General features: G+C 37.9%; 1 protein-coding gene across 1 annotated transcript in view; it reads right to left on the bottom strand.

Moving 5' to 3' along the window:
- The window catches only part of MROH2B (maestro heat like repeat family member 2B), a 61,410-nt gene that overhangs the window by 23,792 nt on the left and 15,434 nt on the right, over positions 1-22,184 (bottom strand). Inside the window, exons 12-24 of the mRNA XM_026016730.2 lie at positions 20,791-20,913; positions 19,933-20,046; positions 18,226-18,382; positions 18,046-18,086; positions 17,311-17,452; positions 16,654-16,697; positions 14,541-14,648; positions 10,675-10,791; positions 4,734-4,841; positions 4,036-4,188; positions 1,754-1,780; positions 908-1,027; positions 587-666 (exon numbers count right to left, since the gene is read on the bottom strand). Of these exons, the coding sequence (XP_025872515.1) occupies positions 587-666; positions 908-1,027; positions 1,754-1,780; positions 4,036-4,188; positions 4,734-4,841; positions 10,675-10,791; positions 14,541-14,648; positions 16,654-16,697; positions 17,311-17,452; positions 18,046-18,086; positions 18,226-18,382; positions 19,933-20,046; positions 20,791-20,913 (1,334 nt within the window). The remainder of the gene's footprint in view (positions 1-586; positions 667-907; positions 1,028-1,753; positions 1,781-4,035; positions 4,189-4,733; positions 4,842-10,674; positions 10,792-14,540; positions 14,649-16,653; positions 16,698-17,310; positions 17,453-18,045; positions 18,087-18,225; positions 18,383-19,932; positions 20,047-20,790; positions 20,914-22,184) is intronic.

Here is a 22,184-nt window from a genome sequence, read left to right as displayed (position 1 = left end):
CAGAGGGAAAAGCAGGCTCCTCGCAGGGAGCCCAATGTGGGATTCAATCCTGGACCCTGGGATCACGCCCTGAGCCAAAGGCAGACGCTCAACCTCTGAGCCATCCAGGCGTCCCTAGTTTCCAAGTTTTAACAATGAATTTATATTTCTCTTACTGCAGGGGAGAAAATATTATTTTAAAAATTTGGTTAAAATTATTTCCTTCTTCAGGTTTATTGCTACTAACCAACTAAAATATGATTAGGGCTTTCATAAGTTTTTAATGGGAATATTAAAATTTGCTGAGGTCTAGGAAGAGAAATTTCCTTCTGCACAGAAACTTCAATCCTCCTGTATCAATAAATCTGACTCCTCTGAGTCACTCTTTACCCCTGTCCATCACTGAAAGATCAGCCCCTCCAGTCAGTTCTGTAAGTTTGAAAAGAGGGAAAAGCCTCTATTTAGAAAAAAAAACACCCATTGATAAGCTGTGTTCATTTTAGGGGAGGATATACTGGAATAGGCACTGATTGATAAGTCAGTTGGTCAGAAGGAGGATATTGGGGATGAAATATTTTTTTCAATCAGAGCAAGAAAAATCCTTTACCTGAGGTATCTGATGGCGATTAAGGCTTTCCACCGAACAGGACTAGCTAAGGAGTCCAAGGGCTCATCCCTGATGAAGTCCTGCAATACAAAGGGGTGAAATATTCTAGAAAGGATCTAGGGAGTTTCCAGATGCAGCTGCAGCCCCACTGGACTGTTGGGTGCCCTTGGTGCATACAATGGCAGAGATCTGTTACCTGGGACTGGTGAGTTGTACCCATTTAAAAAAAGATAGCTCTGCACTCATGATAACAGTCTTTTTTTTTTTTTTTTCATGATAACAGTCTTTACATGACCTTGTCCATGTCCTCTCTGCACTTACCAGCATGTAACCCAGCAGCACCTCCTTGTAGGAGAACTTGAATCCCTGATCCTCAGCATCAAGGACAGCAATACCAATCTCAGTGATACTTCTTGTGAAACTCATTTGCAGATCCATGTCCTACAGCAAAATGATTCACAGTGCAAGCCAAAGTCTTGGGTTCCACACCTGGTTCTATAACCCCAGTTCTTGACCTAGGGTAGAACTATGTGCCCAGACAGAAATGAGACTCTCTGCTTCTTTTTGCCATCTCTACTTCAGTCTAGGATCAAAGTTGCAAAGGAAGTGAAAAACCAAGGTCAATTTCTATTCCTCCCCCCACCCCCTGTCCCCAGAGATTGAGGTTCTATATAGCAGTGACTTTCAAACTTTTTGGACCATTAACTATATAGACTGTAGAAAACAGTTTACAATTCTACTCTGTACTTACATGCACTATATGTAATATATATATAACATATATATGTTAAATATAATAACTGAAAGCTTTATGATCTTCTTATTGCTAAATGCAATGTACTCTTCTATTTTTCTTTTATTGCATTACAAAAATTTGCTGGTTGTGATCTATTAGACTGATTTCATGGTCTTCTGGTGGGTCACAGCACATAGTTCTAAGAACACTGCTGTAGATTACAGTATAACTTCCAAACCACCTGGAACCAAATATAGCTCTCTGTTCTGTCATAGATTAGGCTCAGGGATCCTGGCTTTAGTATTGGATTAATTAGATATATATTGGGGTCCTAGCCTCTGGAATCAACCCAGGTGGACATCTATGCTTACTGCATTTCCAGGGAGCATGCTATGTATTTAAATATATTTGTATTCAAATATATTGCATACCTTGCTCATCACAGACATGCCCAGAACCTGAAAAACCAAAGGTAAAAGCAGATACTAGAGCAGGAGTTAGAATTCCCTCGCACCAGCAAAAAGAGCCACCCACCAACCTGAAAACAACAGCTAAGCAGGACACTGAGTCTTGCCAAGGGGTGAGGGCTGCTCGCTTCCTCCCCCATTTCCAAAGTGAGACCCCTATATACTTTGGCAGACTTTTCCTCCAGGTGCGTCTAACTAAGCCTTCAGCTTTCAAGCCTTATGATTTTAAGAGGTTCTAACAGATTTTGGTAAGAAAAAGGATAGAGGCTCTTGGCAGAAAGAGGAGTGAAAAGCTGTAATATGAAAGTTAATAGGGCAGCTGACTTTGGAACTGAGATACAGTTAGTTCTGCTTTGATGCTTGCCTTGAAAATGCAAATTTGTTCCAGTGAAATCGATCTGTGAATAAATACTTCTAGCATATTCTTAATTTTATGTTTGCTTATGCACAGTTTTGTACATGACAGTGAAAGCTGAGCCAGCCAAACAGAGTGGTGTAGGAATACTCAAATACCTCAAACATGCCAGCTGCCTCAGTTTACCACGGTATGAACTGCTCCCCATTTAAACCTGGCCTTCTAGTTGTCTGTCTGACTTCAAACGACCTTTCTTCCTACCACCATTTCGCAAGAACTCACAACTTTCACAAATGAATTCGGGGTTTTTTCAAGAAAAAGTGACTTATTTTTTTGTAGTATTTTTTATCTACTTCTTAGCTTGTTTTTAACATTAGATTCCTATTTTCTATATGTCGTTGATGGGGTTTTTGAATGTTGTGCCCCTCTCCCATTTCCCCTATAATCACTGTGGTTTTTCTTGTACTATCTTGTGCATATGTTGCATTACGGCAGAAACTGACAGTACCGTGAAAGTACAGTATAGTCATAATTATCTAAAACATATTTGTCTCCTTTCTTCTTTTATTTTTATCATGGTTTCCATCAATGCTTGCCTAAAAACTAATTTAACACAAATGTCTTTTTTTAAAACTATGTCTTTGGTTTTCATCGTTGCTTATCAAATTTTGGGTACATCAGAATCACCTTTTGAGGAGGATGTTAAACAATACAGGTTCGGAGATCTACCCTGAAGACTGGGAGTCATTAAGGACTATTTTTAACAGACTCTCCAGGTAATTCTCATGCAACTGACGTGTGAGGATCGCTGTCCTGTTCCCTTCCACTAGCATATACTTATATCTGTGATATCACAAGTTCCCTATGATTCCATTCTTATCGCATACACACATGAATAAATGTCAAGAACAGATTTATCAAACAGGTGGTGTGTGGAGAGCACAGAAGAGGAGATAAGGGAGCATAAGGTACAATCCCTAACATCAAGGTGCCAACAATCTAATGTGGGAGCAGATGTGCACATAATCAGTAAGAGCTTCTGAAACTTGGCTGTGGATAAGAATCATTTATAAACCTCTTAAAAATACAGATGTCAGATTTCAACCTAGACTGACTGAAGCAATCTCCCTGAAAAATGGCTCTGGGAAGCTATATTTCAAACTTGATCCCAAGGTGATTTTTAGGTAGCTAACCTGGTACTAGTTAGCCAAATGGATAAATTGACAGTACATACAAAGCACATTATTAAAGGTATAAAAAGTTCTATGGGGGACAGAAATGATCAGATGGATTCTAACTCAGTTGTGGGGTTCTGAGGTGAGAATATTCCTGGTGTGTTTAAGAACCATCAGAGGCAGTCAGGTTGACTGGTATGAATGTGTGTGTTGGGGTGTATATGAAACAGTACAACATGAGGTAGATTGAGTAGACTGATTAATGATATATTTTTATTCACTTAAAAATACATATATTGCACTGACTACTTGTGAGGCACTATTTTAGGTGGTTCATCTATACCATGTAAAAGGTTAAACAACTGTCATTAGTAATGCTTCAGAGACTATTACAGGGAAGTAATGATCCAGCTGCCCCAGGGTAATACTGGAGTAATTATTTTAAGTTCATACTTGAGGGAGACTGTTATGGCTATTTGATCTAGGAAGATATCACAGGACATGAACTACCCAAGCCTTTAGGAAGGAAACAAATGATCTGACCTTGTTTTATAATGAATTTTTTTGTTCTCTTACATTCTCATCTTCCAAACATACCACACCTTATCTTGCCTTTGGCCTGTTTCTTTTGAGCATGAATATTTCCAAGTGGTCAGCCCCTCCAAGGTTTGGGAACCCCAGCCTGGAAACTGAGGCAGCCCTGTCCTGGCCATTACCTGAGAGCACTGGCCATAAAGAAATAAGACTTGGGAAACAATGTCTTGATCAAGTCTGGTGAGGAGTTGAACCTTGGGAGCATGCAGGGCCACGGCTCCATAGATTACCATGACATCTGTCTTGGTCAGGCTCTTTTTCCCAGAAAAAAGACCCTGAAAGAGAGACATGAAAACTATGACTGAAGATGTTTCCTTTCCTCCATGTTGTTTCCTAATCCTAGAGACCACTACAGGGGCTAAGAAATGGGACTGGGATGATGAAAATTAGTCTAAAACTGATGCTCTTGCTAGGTCAAATTTAAACACCCGGGTCTGTGCTGTGGGTCTACTGGGCTTTGAAAGAGGTTCCTGTGAGAAAGTTTGTGTTAATTTTTATTTCTTAAATCCCTTTCCTTCAGGGGAAGCAGAGTGTACACAATGGAAATTGACCACGAGGCCTGAGCAGTTGGTAGAGGACAAACCTAGGCACACACAGAACTCCTTTGGACCTTATGGGTCAGTATTAGTGACAAAAACTGGTGTAGACCTGTTAGACAAGTGGTTGTTCTACAGGGCCTGAGCTGAGGCAGTCTGCACCTGGAAAAAAGACCTGGGGACAGGAACAACTATAATATGGAGAGGGATGTTCACTGAAGGATTCAGTGTCTCTTGCCCATGCTCTGACCAAAAGCTTTGGAAGAGAAGGTTATTCCTTTTACCTTACATCGATTCATGAAAAACTTTTCCCGATCTTGGAATGTTTTAAGGACTTTTAAAACAGTATCCAAGTGGCTCTCAGCACAGTATCCTAAAATAGATGTTATTCCCTAAAGTCAGAAAAGATAGGAATTTTGAGTTTGACCATTCACTTATACAACAAATATTTACGGAGCACCTGTTTTGTGTCAGGCACTCTTCTAGGTGCTGAGGACACAACAGTCAATAGAACACACCAAACTCCCTATCCTTGTGGTGCACAAAACCGGGGAAGTGACAGGGAAATGACATTAAATAAACACAGAGATTCAGTAAACAAGTAAACATATAGTATTTTGAGGGTGACAAGTACTATGGAGATAAGGAAAACAAGAAAGGAGAACAGATGCTGCAGGTTAGGAGGAGTTCTCAATTTAAACAGGGAGGCTGGAGAAAGCTCCATAAACAGGGTGACATTGAGCAGTGTTCTGAAATAAATAAGGGAGCAAGCCATTGGACTGTGTGGGAAGGAGAGTTTCAAACAGGATGGGGAAATGGTGTTAGAAATAATGCCAAAAGCAGTAAGATAACTGAACATCTGACAAAGAGAAAATAAATAACATAATAAAAAAGCAGCTTCAAAAGTTCAGTGGGTCTAGTAGTTTCTGAACATTTAATATGGAAGAAAGGATCCTGTAAACATCTGAACATTTCTGAGGAGAATGTATAACAAAATACATTACAAATTTTTTATACTAGGTGATTTGTATTAGCCTGCAGAGTTTTTCTTTTAATTTATTTTTCATTTTTTTTAATATACACGCTCTCCTTCCTCCACATTCACATACATTCTGCAGCCAAGCCAGGATAGGGAATAGGCAAAATTGTTTTGAAAAAGCTCTCCAGGTTATACTTATGCTTTCTCTAGGTTGAAAATCAATGGTATATAAGGTTACCTTCAGCTTGTAAATTCAATGATTTTGAAGTTTATGATCATATCCTTAAGTTAAAAAGGTGCGGCCAAAATATGCTAAAAATACTTTTATTAAGGATAATTGAAATTAATTTTTAAAAAGATTTTATATATTTATTTGAGAGAGCAGGAGAGAGAAAGAGTGGGAGAAACAGTGAGCAGGGAAGAGGGGTAGAAGGTAAATGAGAAGCAGGCTCCATGCTGAGAGTCCAATGAGGGGCTTTATCACGGGACCCTAGGACCATGACCGGAGCTGTAGGCAGACACTTAATTGACTGAGCCACTCAGGTGCCCTTGAAATTCATTTTTAGATATTTTTACAAACCTGGTTAAATAAATGAAGCATTGATCTTGGGATGCTGGTTCAATATTCACAAATCAATCAACATGATATACCACATCAACAAAAGGGTAAAAACCATATGATCATTTCAGTAGATACAGAAAAAGCATTTGACAAAGTACAACATCCATTCATGATAAAAACTCTCAACAAAGTATGTTAGAGAGAATATACCTCAATATAATAAGACCATATATGAAAACACTACAGCTAACATCATATTCAGTGGTGAAAAACAGAGATTTTCCTTTAAGATCAGGAACAAGACACGGATATCCACTTTTATTCAACTTAGTACTGGAGGTCCTAGCCATAGCAATTAGACAAGAAAAAGAATTGATAAGGAAGAAGTAAAACTTTCATTATTTTCAGATGACATGATACTATGCATAGAAAATCCTAAAGATTACCAAAAAACTATTAGAACTGATAAATGCGTTTAGTAAGGTCACAGGATAAAAAATCCATATACAGGATACTGTTGCATTTCTATACACTAATAATGAAATAGCAAAAAGAGAAATTAAGAAAACAATTCTCTTTACAAGTACAACAAAATAATAAAATATCTAGGAATAAACTTAACTAAGTAGGTAAAAGATCTATACTCTGAAAACTATACAACACTGATGAAAAAAATTGAAGATAACACAAATGGGAAGCTATTCCATGCTCATGGATTGGAAGAACAAATATTGTTAAAATGTCTATACCATTCAAAGCAATTTCAGGCTTAATAAAATCCCTATCAAAATACTAACAGCATTTTTCACAGAATTAGAACAAATAATCTTGAAATTTGTATGGAACTACAAAAGAATCTGAATAGCAAAATCAATCTTAAAAAAGAATAATAAAACTGGAAGTATTACAATCCCAGATTTAAAGATATACTACAAAGCTGTAGTAATAAAACAGTATAATACTGGCATGAATATAGACACATAGATCAATAGGACAGAATAGAGAGCCCAGAAATAAACCCACAATTATATGGTCAATTAGTCTTTTGATAAAGGAGGCAAGAATGGTGCTGGGAAAACTGGACAGATACATATAAAAGAATGAAACTGGATCACTTTCTCATGCCATACACAAAAATAACCCAAAATGGATTAAGGACTTAAATGTGGGACTTGAAACCATAAATATCCTAGAAAAGAGCACAAGCAGTAATTTCTCTGACATTGGCCATAGCAACATTTTTCTACACATGTCTCCTGAGGCAAGGGAAACAAATGCAAAAATAAACTATTGGGACTACATGAAAATAAAAACTTCTGCACAGCACAGGAAACAAGCAACAAAACTAAAAAACAACCTACAGAATGGGAGAAGATATTAGCAAATGACATGTCTGATAAAGAGTTAGTATCCAAAATATATAAAAAACTTATAAAAGTCAACACCCAAAAAACAAATATCCAATTAAAAATGGGTAAAACACATGAACAGAGATTTCTCCAAAGAAGACATTACAGATGGCCAACAGACACATGAAAAGATGCTCAACATCGCTCATCAATCATCAGGGAAATGCAAATCAAAACTATAATGAGATATCACTTCACACCAGATGGCTAAAATCAAAACCACAAGAAACAACAAGTGTTAGCAAGGATGTGAAGAAACGGGAGCCCTCTTACACTGTTGGTGGGAATGCAAACTGATACAGCCTCTAAAAAACAATATGAAGTTTCGAAAAAAAAAAAATAGAATTAAAAAAGTTAAAAACAGAACTCAAAAATGTTAAAAATAGAACTACCCTATGACTCAGCAATTGTGCTACTAGGTATTTACCCAAAGGATATAAGAATACAGATTTGAATGGGCACATGTCCCCCGATGTTTATAGCAGCATTATTAACAGTAGTCAAATTATGGAAAAAGCCCAAATGTCCGTTGACCAATGAATGGATAAAGAAGATGTGGTATGTAGATACAATACTACTCAGCCATCAGAAAGAATGAAATCTTTCCATGTGTAATGATGTGGGTGGAGCTAGAGAGTATTTGCTAAGTGAAATAAGTCAGTCAAAGAAACACAATATATGATTTCACTTACATGTGGAATTTAAGAAACAAAACAGATGAACATAGGGGAAAGGAAAAAAGGAGAGAGGGAAACAAACCATAAAGACTCTTATTGATAGAGAACAAATTGAGGGTTGATGGAGGGACGTGGGTGGGGGAACGGACTAAATGGGTGATGAGTGTTAGGAAGGGCATTTGTAAAGAGTATTAAATGTCATATGTACGTGATGAATCACTAAATTCTATTCCTGAAACCAGTTTTACCATATATGTTAACGAACTAGAATTTAAATAAAAACTTGAAAAGAAAAAAATATAAATGTACTAACTAAAAAGTTAAGTCAGAACTTTTGCTAAAAATCCATCCATCAATGATATCAAAGATAATAAACAGTCCTTTTCTGAATACAGTTTCAAAGCAGCTACACTCCATTGCTCTTTTAGTAAAGAATCATTATCAAATTAGAGTTGGATACGGAAATTGGTTTCGAAAACTATTCATATTAACATCAAACAGAACTTATGGCTTGCTAAAAAATGTCTGGCAAGGCAAAACATTTTAACTCTTCCGAACTCCTCCCCCACTCACAAGATTCAGGTATAGGATTTGGAAAACATAAACTAAAGAAAATTAATGAAAAACAGAGATCATCCAGAGTCCTCCATCCAAACATAATAGCTATTTAATATTTTGGTATATTTCCTTCCAGTTTTTATAATTATAAAAATTAGGATCCCTCTCTATACTCAGCGTTGTATCTTCATGTTTTTCACTTAATATTAAATGCACATTTTCATGTTGCTAAATTGTTTTCAAAACCATGATTTCTGGGGCACCTGGGTGGCATCGTTAAGCATCTGCCTTCAGCTCAGAACATGATCCCAAAGTCCTAGAATTCAGCCCCATGTTGGGCTCCTTGCTCAGCGGGGAGTCTGCTTCTTCCTCTCCCTCTACTCCTCCCCCTGCTAGTGCTTTCTTTGTCTCTCTGTCTCTCTCTCAAATAAATAAATAAAATCTTTAAAAAAAAAGATAACTTCTCATGATCGTGTAGTATTTCATGGTATGAAACAGCATCTTATAACCATTCCCCACTGTTGGACATTTCCACTATGATAAATAATGCTGTGATGAATAAATGTATAAATCAATTTTAAAAAAGGAAAATAGAACTATCCTATGATCCAGAAATTTTTCTATTAGGTATTTATTCAAGGAATACAGACACACTAATTTGAAAGGATTTATGTATCTTTATATTTATAGCAGCATTATCTACAATAGACAAATTTGGAAGCAACACAATTGTCCATTAGTAGATGAATGATTAAAGAAGATGTGGTATGTATATAATATATATACATATATATATAAGGAAATATTCAGCCATTAAAAAGAATGAAATCTTGCCATTTGCAACAACATGAATGGAGCTAGAGAGTATAATGCTAAGCGAAATAAATCAGTCAGAGAAAGACAAATACCATACATTTCACTCACATGTAGAACTAAAGAAACGAAACAAAACAAATGAACAAATGAACCAAGGGGAAGAGAGAGAGAGAGAGAGAGAGAGAAACCAAGAAATAGGCTCAACTATAGAGAACAAACTGAAGGCTGCCAGACGGGAGGTTGGTCATGTGTGTGTCTTCTTTGAAAACGTCTATTCATGTCTTCTTCCCACTTTTTAAATGGATTATTTGTGTTTTGGGTGTTGAGTTCTGTAAGTTCTTTATATATTTTGGGTACTAACCCTTTATCAGATATGTTATTCGTAAATATCTTCTCCTATTCTGTAGATTGCCCTTTAGTTTTGTTGATTGTTTTCTTCACTGTGCAGAAGCTTTTTATTTTGGTGAAACCCCAATACTTTATTTTTGTGTTTGTATCCCTTGCCTCGGAGACATATATCTAGTAAGAAGTTGCTATGACTGATGTCAAAGAGGTTACTGCCAGAGTCCTCTTCTAGGATTTTAATGGTTTCCTGTCTCACATTTAGGTCTTTACTCCATCTTGAATTTATTTTTTTGTGTATGGTGTAAGAAAGTGGTTCAGTTTTATTCTTTTGCATTTTGCTGTCCAATTTTCCCAATACCATTTGTTGAAGAAACTGTCTTTTTTCCATTTGATATTTTTTTCTGCTTTGTCAGAGATAAATAGACCATATAATTGTGTGTTCATTTCTGGGTTTTCTATTCTGTTCTATTGCTCTATTTTTGTGGCAGTACCATATTGTCTTGATCACCTTAGCTTTATAATATAACTTGAAGTCTGGAATTGTGATGCCTCCAACTTTGCTTTTCTTTTTTAAGATTGCTTGGCTATTTGGGGTCTTTTGTGGTTCCACAGGTGAAAGGGTTCAAGAATACACATCGTGGTGAGCACTACATTATGCACCTAAAAGTAATATAACACTGTATGATAAGTATACTGGAATTAAACTTTTAAAAAATAATGAAGCATTGATATTTAATCAGATAAACACCTTTTTTCTGAGAAATTCTGTTGGATTATTTTTAATGTATCGGATTCTAAGATTGTCCTAAGACCTGTCAGTGGTTTTCTGGATGGAATTACTTATCATCATAAGAGGAAATTGAGAGAAAGGGATCCTACCTGTCGCTGATCTCCCAGTTGATTGGGAGCAATCAGAAATTCCTTAATCTGTGAGCTTACAAAGTTTTTATCTTGACAGGATGCTAGGGTGGTTCCCAAGGCTTTCCAAAGGAATTTCTGGAAAACAAAAGATAAGTGACAGAATGTTAAAGGTTGGAGAGAAAAACTCCAATGAAAAGTGGAAAGCATTAAAACAGTTATCCAAAGGAAGAAAATTTGGGTGACTCTTCCTGTTTACTCCCCCCCCCCCCCCCCCCCCCCCCCCCGCAAACCGCAGGGTCTGTCCTTAACTGGGCTTTTCTGTATTCCTTTACTCTGCACAAAGTGCAGTGTCATTATAATACTTTTTACTCCCTGTTGTAAAGTTCAATATTCTCGTCTTTGTGCTCAGAATTTCAGTTCTCGGCAACAGAGGGTCTTATTGATTACTTTTAGTGTATAGTCCCTGGTAGCTAATAAATGCTCAAAAACTGCTTTTAGAATACCCATCTTCAATAAACATATGATTATTCAAAGACGTCATTAGAAATTCTTGACCTCTAAAGTCTATTAACTTATTTTATAGTTTAAGAGATTTAACCTATAATAGTTCTGAAAATAATACTTTGTAAGCTCTATTATTATCTCTCTCTCAGGAGTACAACTTCTGAGTTGTCCAGAAGCGCTGTAGAATGGTGTCCAGGGTGAAGGAGAAGAGTCATACAGGAACTTTTACACATATGTTGTGGCTTTAGTAAGGAACTCTGAGTGAATTGGGGAGGGAAAACCCCCAGTGAAAGAACACTGGCAAGAGAGCACGTGGGAAATCAGTCTGTGGCTTCCAGACCCCTTAGAGGTGGTGAGAATTTTGAATTCCTCTGTAATAGAATGGACACCTCTGTAATGTCCAGATGGGGAAAAATCAAGCGGGATAGATAATGACTTCCTGTTTTCTCTCATTATAAGCCATATAAGATTTAGAAGTATGGCTGAAGGAATGGGGTAGCCCAGGAGTGGCTTCTGTTTGAATACCACAACACATGCCTGGATGTTAATATGTGTATGTGTATGTGTGTATACACGTGTGTGTGTGTGTATGTGTGTGTGTGTTATATAGATAGATCTAGATTCTTGTGGAGGAAAGATACAAGGAAAATATTCACAAGAGGAGATATTTGCCATATGGCTAGAAAATAGAGGTCATGAAGTCCTAATTTGTTTTCTAAAACTCAAATCATTTGTAGCTATATAATATCAGATTGCCATCTCCTTATTTAAAACGTCCATCTTGCCACACATGAGATAGAAAACTGGCCAGTTAGAAGTTTATTCCAAGGACTCTGTGGGGCTTGAAGGACTGTAATGATTAAGGGGTCATTATGGATCAGAATCTATGGCATAGGAGGAAAGGAAAAACTGGTAGCGACTGAGAGACATTTAGGAGGAATTGTACAGATCAGACCAACTGGGGTGAGAGGGGTCCATGAGGTGACAGAGCAGGTCAAACAACTGCAGAGTAAAAATCTGATGAAGCAGCACCATTGCACTCTTGGATTTCCAGGCAAAACACCCCCATGATAATGTAATTATAATGAGAAAAACTGTGCATCACACAGGAGTAAATACTAAGTAGGGCTAAAGCTGCTAGAGTCCATTTAACTCCACCTTAGTGGAAGGACAGGGGAAAGTCTGGTGCTGCAGAAAAAACCCCTGATGCCATGAAGGGGACTTCTGTGTAAAGGGTTAGTTAGCCTCATTGCCTCCTAATACTGTTGAGCTGTTGCTTCTCTGCTGATTTGGTCAAATTCAGTGTATTGTGCATTTCTCCTTTGAGACTTGGCAAGGAATCCCAGAAATCAGATACCCAGAACTGGGAAAAAATGTGATCAATTGCAAAAATAGCCAGAATCTTTCCATCCCATCCTTATCCATGCCTCCTTACTATGAGAGTTTCCAGCTCCTCCTATTGGTATAGTCTGTTTCGCCACTCCTCAAATCTGGGCTGACCTTGTGACTTGTTTTGGCCCACAGAATGTGGCAGAAGTAATAGTGTGTCTGTTTGGACCCAGACCCCAAGAGACCTTGTATACTTCATTACACACTATGAGAGCAAGCCTGGGCTGGCCTGCTGAAGGAGGAGAGACCACGAGGAACAGAGACAAGTTGTCTTAGTTGAGATCCTGGCACACCAGCCAATCCCCAATATATGCCAGTGAGACTAGTTGAGATGGAACGACTGCCCCGCTGAGCTCAGCCCAAACGGTCAACCTGCAAACAAGTAAACTAAGTAGGTGGCTATTATTTTAAGCCACTAGGGGGTAGTTTGCTATGCAGCTAAAGCAAACTGGTACACTCTTACTTTCCTGTTGAGTATCATGGCTGAGGGCCATTTAAGCAGCTCACTGCTCGAACTGCTCTGCCTATCCATATCACCATTATCCTGGATTCATCTCATGAATCTGGAAGCTGTTGGATGGATGGTATTACATGGGATGCACGAGTCTAGTTTACATATGGGAAGATGAGGCATTGCTCATCAAATACTCCTGATGAGCACGTCTGCAGGCCTCATAGACCATAATTTGGAGAATCAGTATGCTACCATATTAGAGAATCAATCAGTGAGGGGAATTTTGAATATTGCATAGGAGAGTTGAAAGTTGATAATAGTTTGTTGGAATGGACACTTAATACTAGAACTGATGAGTTAAGAAACATTTTTCCAGAAAAAAATTAGAAAGGTTATAACCATAACAATAATCTTCATCTATTTTTATTGAGCAGAAGTCTTGGGCCAGGCACTTACTTCACTAGGGACTTTACATATGTTATCTCTTTGAACCCTTATATCACTACAATCCTCAGACCTGGGTATAATTTCCATTTTATTTATTTATTTTTTTAAATTTTTTATTTATTTATGATAGGAACACAGTGAGAGAGAGAGGCAGAGACACAGGCAGAGGGAGAAGCAGGCTCCATGCACCAGGAGCCTGACGTGGGATTCGATCCCGGATCTCCAGGATCGCGCCCTGGGCCAAAGGCAGGCGCCAAACAGCTGCGCCACCCAGGGATCCCTATAATTTCCATTTTAGATGAATATACTGAGGTTCTAGAGAAGTTAAGTAAGTTACCTAAAGTTACATATATAGTAAGGAGCAGAAGCTGGATTCAAACCCCATTTAGAATGAGTGGCTCCAATGCAGAGGGTTAGGTGGAAGCCATTCAGGAACAGAGGAAGGAGAAAGCTGGCCTCTGAGTATTCTTTCAGTTTCAGTATAATAAGTTGTTAAATTGTGGTAGATTGTTTCTTGTAGCCAACCTCACAAAACTGGCCCAGTGGAAACTAAGGCATAAACTGACATTAAAACAGTGCTGTAACAGGGACTACTATTTGCCTTCATTATCTATTTTTATTCCTTCTTCTTTTTTTTTTTAAAGATTTATTTATTCATGAGAGAGAGAGACACACACACACAGAGAGAGAGAGAGAGAGGGAGAGGCAGAGACATAGGCAGAGGGAGAAGCAGGCTCTTCTCAAGAGCCCCATGTGGGACTCGATCCTGGGTCCCAGGATCACGACCTGAGCCGAAGGCACCTGCCCAATCACTGAGCCACCCAGGCATCCCTTTTTCTTCCTTCTTTAAAACAGAGCACCTGGATTTCAACCAGGTATGTATCTATCTCAAAGGTGCTATATTATTCAGTTTTCCTTGCAGCTAGGATAGTCCTATGAGTAATTTTTGGTCAAATGCAAGGTGTAGAGAAGGTAGCGTTTTTCTAGCAATTTCTCCCTCTTTTTTGGTGGTAGTACAGACAAATTGGAAGTTGAGCAGCCAATTTAGGTCATGAGCTAGGAAGTAAGGTCCCTTCGTTGAAAAACCAACCTTTTCAAGGGAGATGTTGCTGTAACTGTCCATTTGCTCATTGAAATCTTGACTCAGTTGAATGGTCCAGGCTACGTCACTGATCTTCCATAAGGATTCTTTGAGCAACTGTTCAAGGAAGTGGAAGTTAGATATAAATATGACTGTTTAGTGTACTTTCTTGGTATTTTTTGTTACTTTATTTTTTTTAAGTATAAATATATATTAAATAGGACTGTTCATTTTCCCATTTAAGAAAACTGGTTATTTTGGCACTTTTCCTCTTATTTTATTAAAGTTTATTTATTTATAATCTCTACACTCAATGTAGGGCTCAAACACAGAACCCTGAGATCAAGAGTTGCACTCTCCTCCAACTGAGTCAGCCAGGTGCCCTTTTCCTTGTTTATTTTAATAGCCATATCCTGTATGTTCTGAATTACCATTAAGAACAAGTTACATAGAAGGTGGAAGTAACTCCATGTAAGTGCTTTCCTTTTTCCTCTTAAATTAAAATTGCCCGAAGTCTTAAAATAGAAACTAATTCATTTTGAAACTTAAATTGAAGTTAACATTTTTCAAGTTTTAAACAGATTTGGAAAAACTTCATTTGTCAGTGTTAGTTTGTTTTATTACATACCAGAAGAAAAAGAAAGGGACATTTTTTGGAATAAAGAATTAAAATGTCTTGAAGAACCAATTAAATTACAAGTACATTTTGCTAACTTCAGCTCTAGTGGCTAAACATTCCTGGTTTCACCAATTGTTCTGAGCCCCCAGAGCTTCAGTCAGCCATCTGAACCCATCTCCTTCTTCATTGAACAATACATAAAAAGGTGTTTTTGTCTTTTTTGGAGGACAAAATCCGTTGTACTTTCTAAAGTCAGTTATTTCTCTTGTATCTTCCCCACTTTAAACTTAGGAAAGGACATTTAATGTCAAAACCAATAAAGATGTCTACATATTTTCTTGGAAATCATTCAGTGAGTGGTCCCTTTGAAGAGAAGAAATTAAACCACCTTGGAAGTCTGAGAGAAGAAGGCACAAGTAAATAGTTTTGGGAGAAGAAGGCTAAATGGAAGTACACTCAAGATTGGAAGAGGGAAAGGAGAAGAATGTTCTTAGGGCTTCCCTCTTGAGAGGGAATCTTCCATCCTGGTAAGAACAGTTACTTTAGAATGGTAGCAGGGGAAAATAAGGTAGGAATTTTGAGGGAAAGAAGGTGGAAGATAAAAGAAGCATGGATATAGGAGGAGAGGTGGATCCTAGAATTAAAGACCAGGAAAGTAGAGTAGTTGCTTTCAAATCTCACACTGGATAAGAATCACTTGTGGGAGTCTTTAAAGCATGCCAGTTCTCAAGAACCCATCCTACAGATTTTGATTCTGCAAGGAGAAATGATGGGACATGGAGTTGATGCCGAAAAGTCACTAAAACTTGACATTTTTAAAAAGCCTTAGTTAATTTCTAGAAAGCAGCTTATGAACTGAGACCCTGCAAGGTTAAAAGCTCCCTTTCCATGGGTTCCTTGACCTCCTGTATGCTCCTGAAATTAAGATCCTCTGTGCACAACCAGGGTTCAACTCCTATCTGCAATCTACCATTTTGGGGATTTGGCACTGTCTGTGGCATTGCTCATTTGCAGAAGTCCCAAAAATTTATGGATGAGAGATTTTTTTTTCTGGAAAAATGATATAATGTGGCCCTTTGGTTTTTAGAAATCAGGAAAAAATACAGTGAGAGCAGAAAGAGGAACAAATAGAGTTGTATTTAGAAGTATAGAAGCAGAAAAAAGGTCAATTTACTTAAATGGTAAAAGAATGCAATTACAAGGAGAGGAAAGAACTGAAATTAGAAAATATTTGAGAAAGACACAGAGAAAAATATTAGTAAGTGAACTCTTCAATACTATCTTAAACTCTTAACCAAATTGAAGACTAAAGATTATTGTTCAAACTATGGTGATATAGAGACTGTAATTCTTAAGTTATCAACTTCTAACATTCCAGTCCTTTTCCCAAGGAAAGGAAATGTTTACTGCCCTTTGGAATCTGAATCTTTTTTCGTTAAGATGAGTGACTCTAGCAGATTTTATCACCCCATCATCAACAATCAGTCTAGAAGCTACCCTTACCTGAAGCAGCATGGTTTCCCATAGAATGATGCTAGTGTTCTTTCCTAGAAATAGAAATTAAAAATAGAAAATAGAAATAGAAAATAAAGTCAGGATTCTGTTCCTCCCTTGCTAGGTCCCCAGTGGATACTGGAGTTCCACTTCAAGCTTTACACAGGATGATTATTTCAGATGAAATTTACTATGTTGCCAACTTTAAGTGCTAGCCAAATAAGCAAAAAGTCTTTTTATTTTTTTTTATTGGAGTTCAATTTGCCAACATATAGCATAAGCAAAAAGTCTTTAATCCATGATACAAATCTAGACTTTTTGCTAATTTCAACAGTAACTACTTAAATGACCATATTTTGATATTCTAACATGAATAGTAATGACTTTTTAGAACAATACCAAAACAGAGTTTCTCTAAATATAAGAAAAAGACCAGAGCAAAAATAAAAGTTTCTGCTAAGAATATTACCCACCAGATCCTACTGTAGTACAAGTATGTCGTAGAGAATTAGAACATAAGGAATCAAGGAAAAAATATAGCTGTCTACCTTGCATGTCAAGTTCATCATTTTAATTGTCTAACATGAGACTTAGGCAGAGAAGTGGTGCCTCATTTCTTTGTGTTCTTGCCTCCTTGGATAAAGACCCGATCCCACTCCCTTGTACCTTCCAGAGACTGCAGAAGCTCAGGAAAGCGTGTTTTCCACAGGTCTACCAATTTGGGGTGAATTATCTCAGGCAGTATCTTCAAAAGTCCTATTGCACCAGCCCCACGTAATTTCCCTAAACTGGCAAGTATAGATATTACCTGAAAAATGGAAGATAAAAAGTTAATCCAGTGGAAGGTTATTTAAAAGTCCCATCTGCCTTTTCCTTTTACCACTGTCCTGGATGCCCCTGATTCCTACATTAGACAATCTTTTAACAAATCATCAGTCTATTCTTACCTTAGAGAAAAGCTAATACTTAGATAATCCTCCTCAATTTTCATCTGAAGATAAAGGTGAAAAAATATATAGAAACCTTCAGCCAAAAATAAATGGAAGGTACCAACACTTAGATACATTTTTTAGTTAAATAAGGGCATGTGGAAATGTTATCTGAGCAAATGATACATATGGGGGAAAGAAGGAAATTTGTTTGAATGGTACTTCGGGATCAAATTCACTCTATGCTTATTTTAAAATAATAAATTAAGTTTAACAAGCATTTCAGAGCTAGAAGATAATCTTGCCAGTAATCTTAATGAGTGTCATTAGTGTAGCAGAACATTTATTATGCCATTTTCGTGTTTCTTTTGGTTTGGAGTTGCTGTGTAATTTTTATTAACATTTATTTAGAACGGAATGATCTATATTGGCCTAAATTTATGCCCACATTAGTTATTCATAACTCACTCACCAGAAGTCTGGCCAATAGCTGTTGTGGTGAAGGAAGTTTCACTGGGAAGAGAAAGCGATTTTCATTATTGCTGTGGGGGCTAGAGAAATTTAGATTGGGGTTGGATATATAATCAAAGCACCATAGCCTTTCTGGAAATGAGCCTCAGAAATGTTTTGCTTTGTTTCTGAATGTACGCACCAGCTCCTGTAGAGATGACAAGTGCTGTTGACTCTTTGGCATCATTCTTCTTCCTCTCCTCTGCCATAATCAAACTTCTGATGATATTAAACAGGTAGTCCAGAGTTCCTGTATATTCTGCAGGTACTACAAAAGTCAGGATTCTTGGCCATAACACCTGTGGAAAACAAGGCAAGATTCAAGGATTGCTCATTCTTCCATGATTTCTCCTTGGTCCTCACTGCGGTTTTCCCTCTCATTCAGAGCATGTTCCCCCACCTGTTATCATTATTATTATTATTATTATTATTATTATTATTATTATTACTATTTTTGCTCTTCAGGCCAAATCAAAAAGGAATCATGAAATAAAATCTCTGCACTGCACTGCACATTCATTTTCAGGTGCTAGTTGTAATGAGTATTACTGAGTGTTTTCTGCTGGAATTTAGGGCAGGACAATTCTTCCTTGAGAAGAAGTGTTCTAGGCAGTTTGGGAAGTCTAGCATCCTTGGGCTCCACTCACCACCAAGCCTCGTGTCAGTGTGACAACCCAAAATAAGTCCTATATGTCCCCAAACCCCAAGATGAGTGCACTGCTCTGAGAGGGAAAGATTAGGAACAGACAGTGAATGGGCTGTTGTTACTGTTTGTGCTCCAAGTGCTGTCCTTCGTGGTTTGGAGTTCTGGAGCACTTGGTTTCTTCAGTCAGTCTGTTTCATATCCTGTGGAAAACTCCCTTGTCCTAACGGGAACCTAGGTGTCAACATGGACTGTTCCCTTTGTCTTGTCATCCAGATTCAATCACGAAACCCTATCCATTTTTCATTATAAGGTCTCCCATGCCCCTCCGTATTTCCTTCCTACTTTCTCATGCCTCCTCTCCAGTTCCTGTGAGTTGCATCTGATCTCATCCTTACCCGCTTTGCTTTCAGTCTACTTCTATGTAAATCCACTGATCTCTTACAGTTATTGTTTTAAATATTTAGCGCTAGCTTAACATTTTGAATGGCTCATTAATCACAAGGTAGGAATGTGGCATGTCAGGCCCATTAGAGTTTGGGCTACATTTCTTTTCATCATTTACTTTCTACATTGAAATGTTTCAAACTGTAGTATGCTTCAGAAATATTGGTATTTGTTTGCAGGGCAGATTCATAGACCCTATGCCCAGAATGCTGATTTAGTAGATGTGGGAGGTGACCTGGAGACTTGCATTTTAAAGAAATATTTTAGATAATCCAAGAACCACACCTTAAAATGCCCTTGTAGATGAAGCCTCTGATCCACTTAAATTGGTCTGTTGATTGCCTCTCATCTGTGTCATGCATTTCTGGCCAGTTAATCCTTTCTCAGGTCATTTTGCGTAAGGAAAATACAGATTCCAAGGCTCCTCCCACAAAGGTCTAGATTATTTTTAAGCCTCAGGTGTGGCTTGAGAATGCGTGCTTTCTACACCTTCCCAGATGAATGGGGCAAGTTTAACATTCATTGAATTAGAATCTCCACTCACCACGCAATGATATGTCTAGGTGTGCAGGGGAAGAAGAGAAGTTTTTGAGGAATTACTCTAGGCTGGGCACTGAACATCTCAATGCACTTCCTCTAATCAGAACATCAAAAAGCTGATGATGACACATGAAGGACAAATTCATGTTTTTACTCCTAAGTGGGCAGAGCTTCAGGAGATAATCTAAGTAACTGCCAGTGTGACAAAAGACCCCTTACCTGGGGCATTCCAATGACCAAAGGGTCTAGGGTTTTTAAGACCTCGAGGCTTATTTCCCGGACAGATTTCTCTCCCTTTTCATCCTTAAGGGAGTTAGGTTTCATTGGCTTTTCCTTCAAGAAAGATGAAACAGTGACTTGTTAATCATCCTTCTTGTTGGTCCCTTCTGACCTTACTTGGATGTGTTCTTAGACTCTGGGGTGCAGGATGCAGTCACTCAACCAAAAAGGCTCATGGAACCCAGCGAGTTTGGTCTTCAGTCCTTAATTTCTGTTTTAAAGTCTTCCTTGGAGGAATGGGTTAGAAAAAAACACTGCTGGATAGAGCAGAAAAGCAAAAATTGTGAGGGTCCTTGAACTACAGATACTCCCTGTCTCCCTGAGGCCTTTGCTGTTTTCTCGGGGGTGGGGGTGGGAGTGGGGGTGGGAGTCGGAGTGTGTGTGGGGGCGAAGATTTTCAAAGACACTGCCCCCTAGCGGAGTGGATTGTAATTTCAGCCATCACGGACTTGCTAAGATCTGGATCTGACTCACATGCTTTTCAGGAAGCCAACCCCAGTGCGGCAAGTAGGGATGCCTCTTGTTTTCTCTGAAGTAATTCACTTTCTACACCCTTGTCCCAAGCCATTGAGGACAGGTTGCCTTCTCAGGGAAAACCATGATGCCACCTATCTTGAGTTTATCATAAGTTATAAGTGATACCAATGAAAGAGGACTGAGAATGCTAGAGACTGAAAAATTTATCAATAAAAGTGGTAAGACTGAAATATAACTTCTAAATCAGTCATTGAATTGAGCCCTCATTGAGTTAACTGCCCTTGTGACAGTGTAGCTTTCAAAACTGCACCCTCCTCATACCAGGTTCTTGTTGGACATGGCAAACTGGGAGAAGATATAATCAATCAGTGGCCATCCTTCCCGGGCTTCAATGTAGCATTTCTCACACATGGTTTGGATGAGGAGGAGAGTGGAATTCCTTACCTAGAATCAGAAAAAATGTACTTGCAGCATTTTACTACATCAGGTGGAACATTAATTTAGCTTCTCCTACTCTTTAACCTTCATGAATCATTTAGTGGGAACCTTTCCAAAAAGGAGTATCAATTGAATGATGGTACTATATATAGATGGAGCAGGATGCCAGCTAGAGCTTATGATTTAAGGGTTACTGGAAAGGCTCTCTTTAACCAAAATCTTTCTCCCTAGCACCCAAGACATGTCCTTTATTACCGTAGATTAGGAAATATTGGTATTGTGGGCTAAATCTCTGCCTTGCTTTAAAAATCCTCAGTGAAAGATAGCATTGTGAACTATAGATCTGCAATCCTGTATCTACAATTTCAAAGCCCAAACAATTCTGGACACTGGAATTTTGTTTCTTGAGTTTGGTGCTAACTCATTTGGTGGCAAAACCCAACTCAGCTCTTAAAACTGTAGTCTTTACTTATTCTATGTACTGTGGATCTGCATATATTTTCTTGCAGAGATATTAATGCATTTGATTGTGGCTTCTGTCACAGAAATATTTTTCTAAAATCAGGAAGGTTGTGAGTTCCGAAATATATCTGGCTTCAGGGATTAGAACAAAAGATTACGAACCTGTACTATAACTTGTAAATAAGTAAATTTGTTTATTGGATTACTTGCCTTGAGGATAGAAAGCTCATATCTAAATCTTTACTGAATGGGTTTTTTAATGGAGAGTTGTAGAAACAAATTTTTTTGAATAGGGAGGCAGGGCCACAAGGTAGCAATTAGCATAAAGGCACCCGTAATTTACCTAAGCGAGGGAGAAAAAAGTTATGAATTCTCTATTTTTGAGGGACACCTGGATGGCTCAGCAGTTGAGCATGGCTCAGGGTGTGGTCCTGGAGTTCTGGGATGGAGTCCTACATCGGGTTCCCTGCGAGGAGCCGGCTTCTCTCTCTGCCTATGTCTCTACCTTCTCTCTGTGTCTCTCATGAGTTAATAAATAAAAATCTTTTTAAAAAAATATAAATTCTCAAAAAATATATATAAATTCTCTATTTTTGCCTGGGGACTTCCTTAAAGTTTTTGTCCTATTTTATTCTGCCCTAAACTCTCTTAGTAATTTTATAATTGGCTTGGCCACTTACTGGGTCAAGTTTTTATATATAATCACACCATTGCTTTTTAATTTTTTGTAATTTACTGTTTTATTTATTTTTTGTTTCAATTTTTAATTTAAATTCTAGTTAACATATAGTGTAATACTAGTTTCAGGAGTAAAG

This window comes from Vulpes vulpes, chromosome 4 (genome assembly GCF_048418805.1).
Source record: "Vulpes vulpes isolate BD-2025 chromosome 4, VulVul3, whole genome shotgun sequence".
Taxonomy (NCBI): Eukaryota; Metazoa; Chordata; class Mammalia; order Carnivora; family Canidae; genus Vulpes; species Vulpes vulpes.
This window is presented reverse-complemented; position numbering and strand designations above follow the sequence as displayed.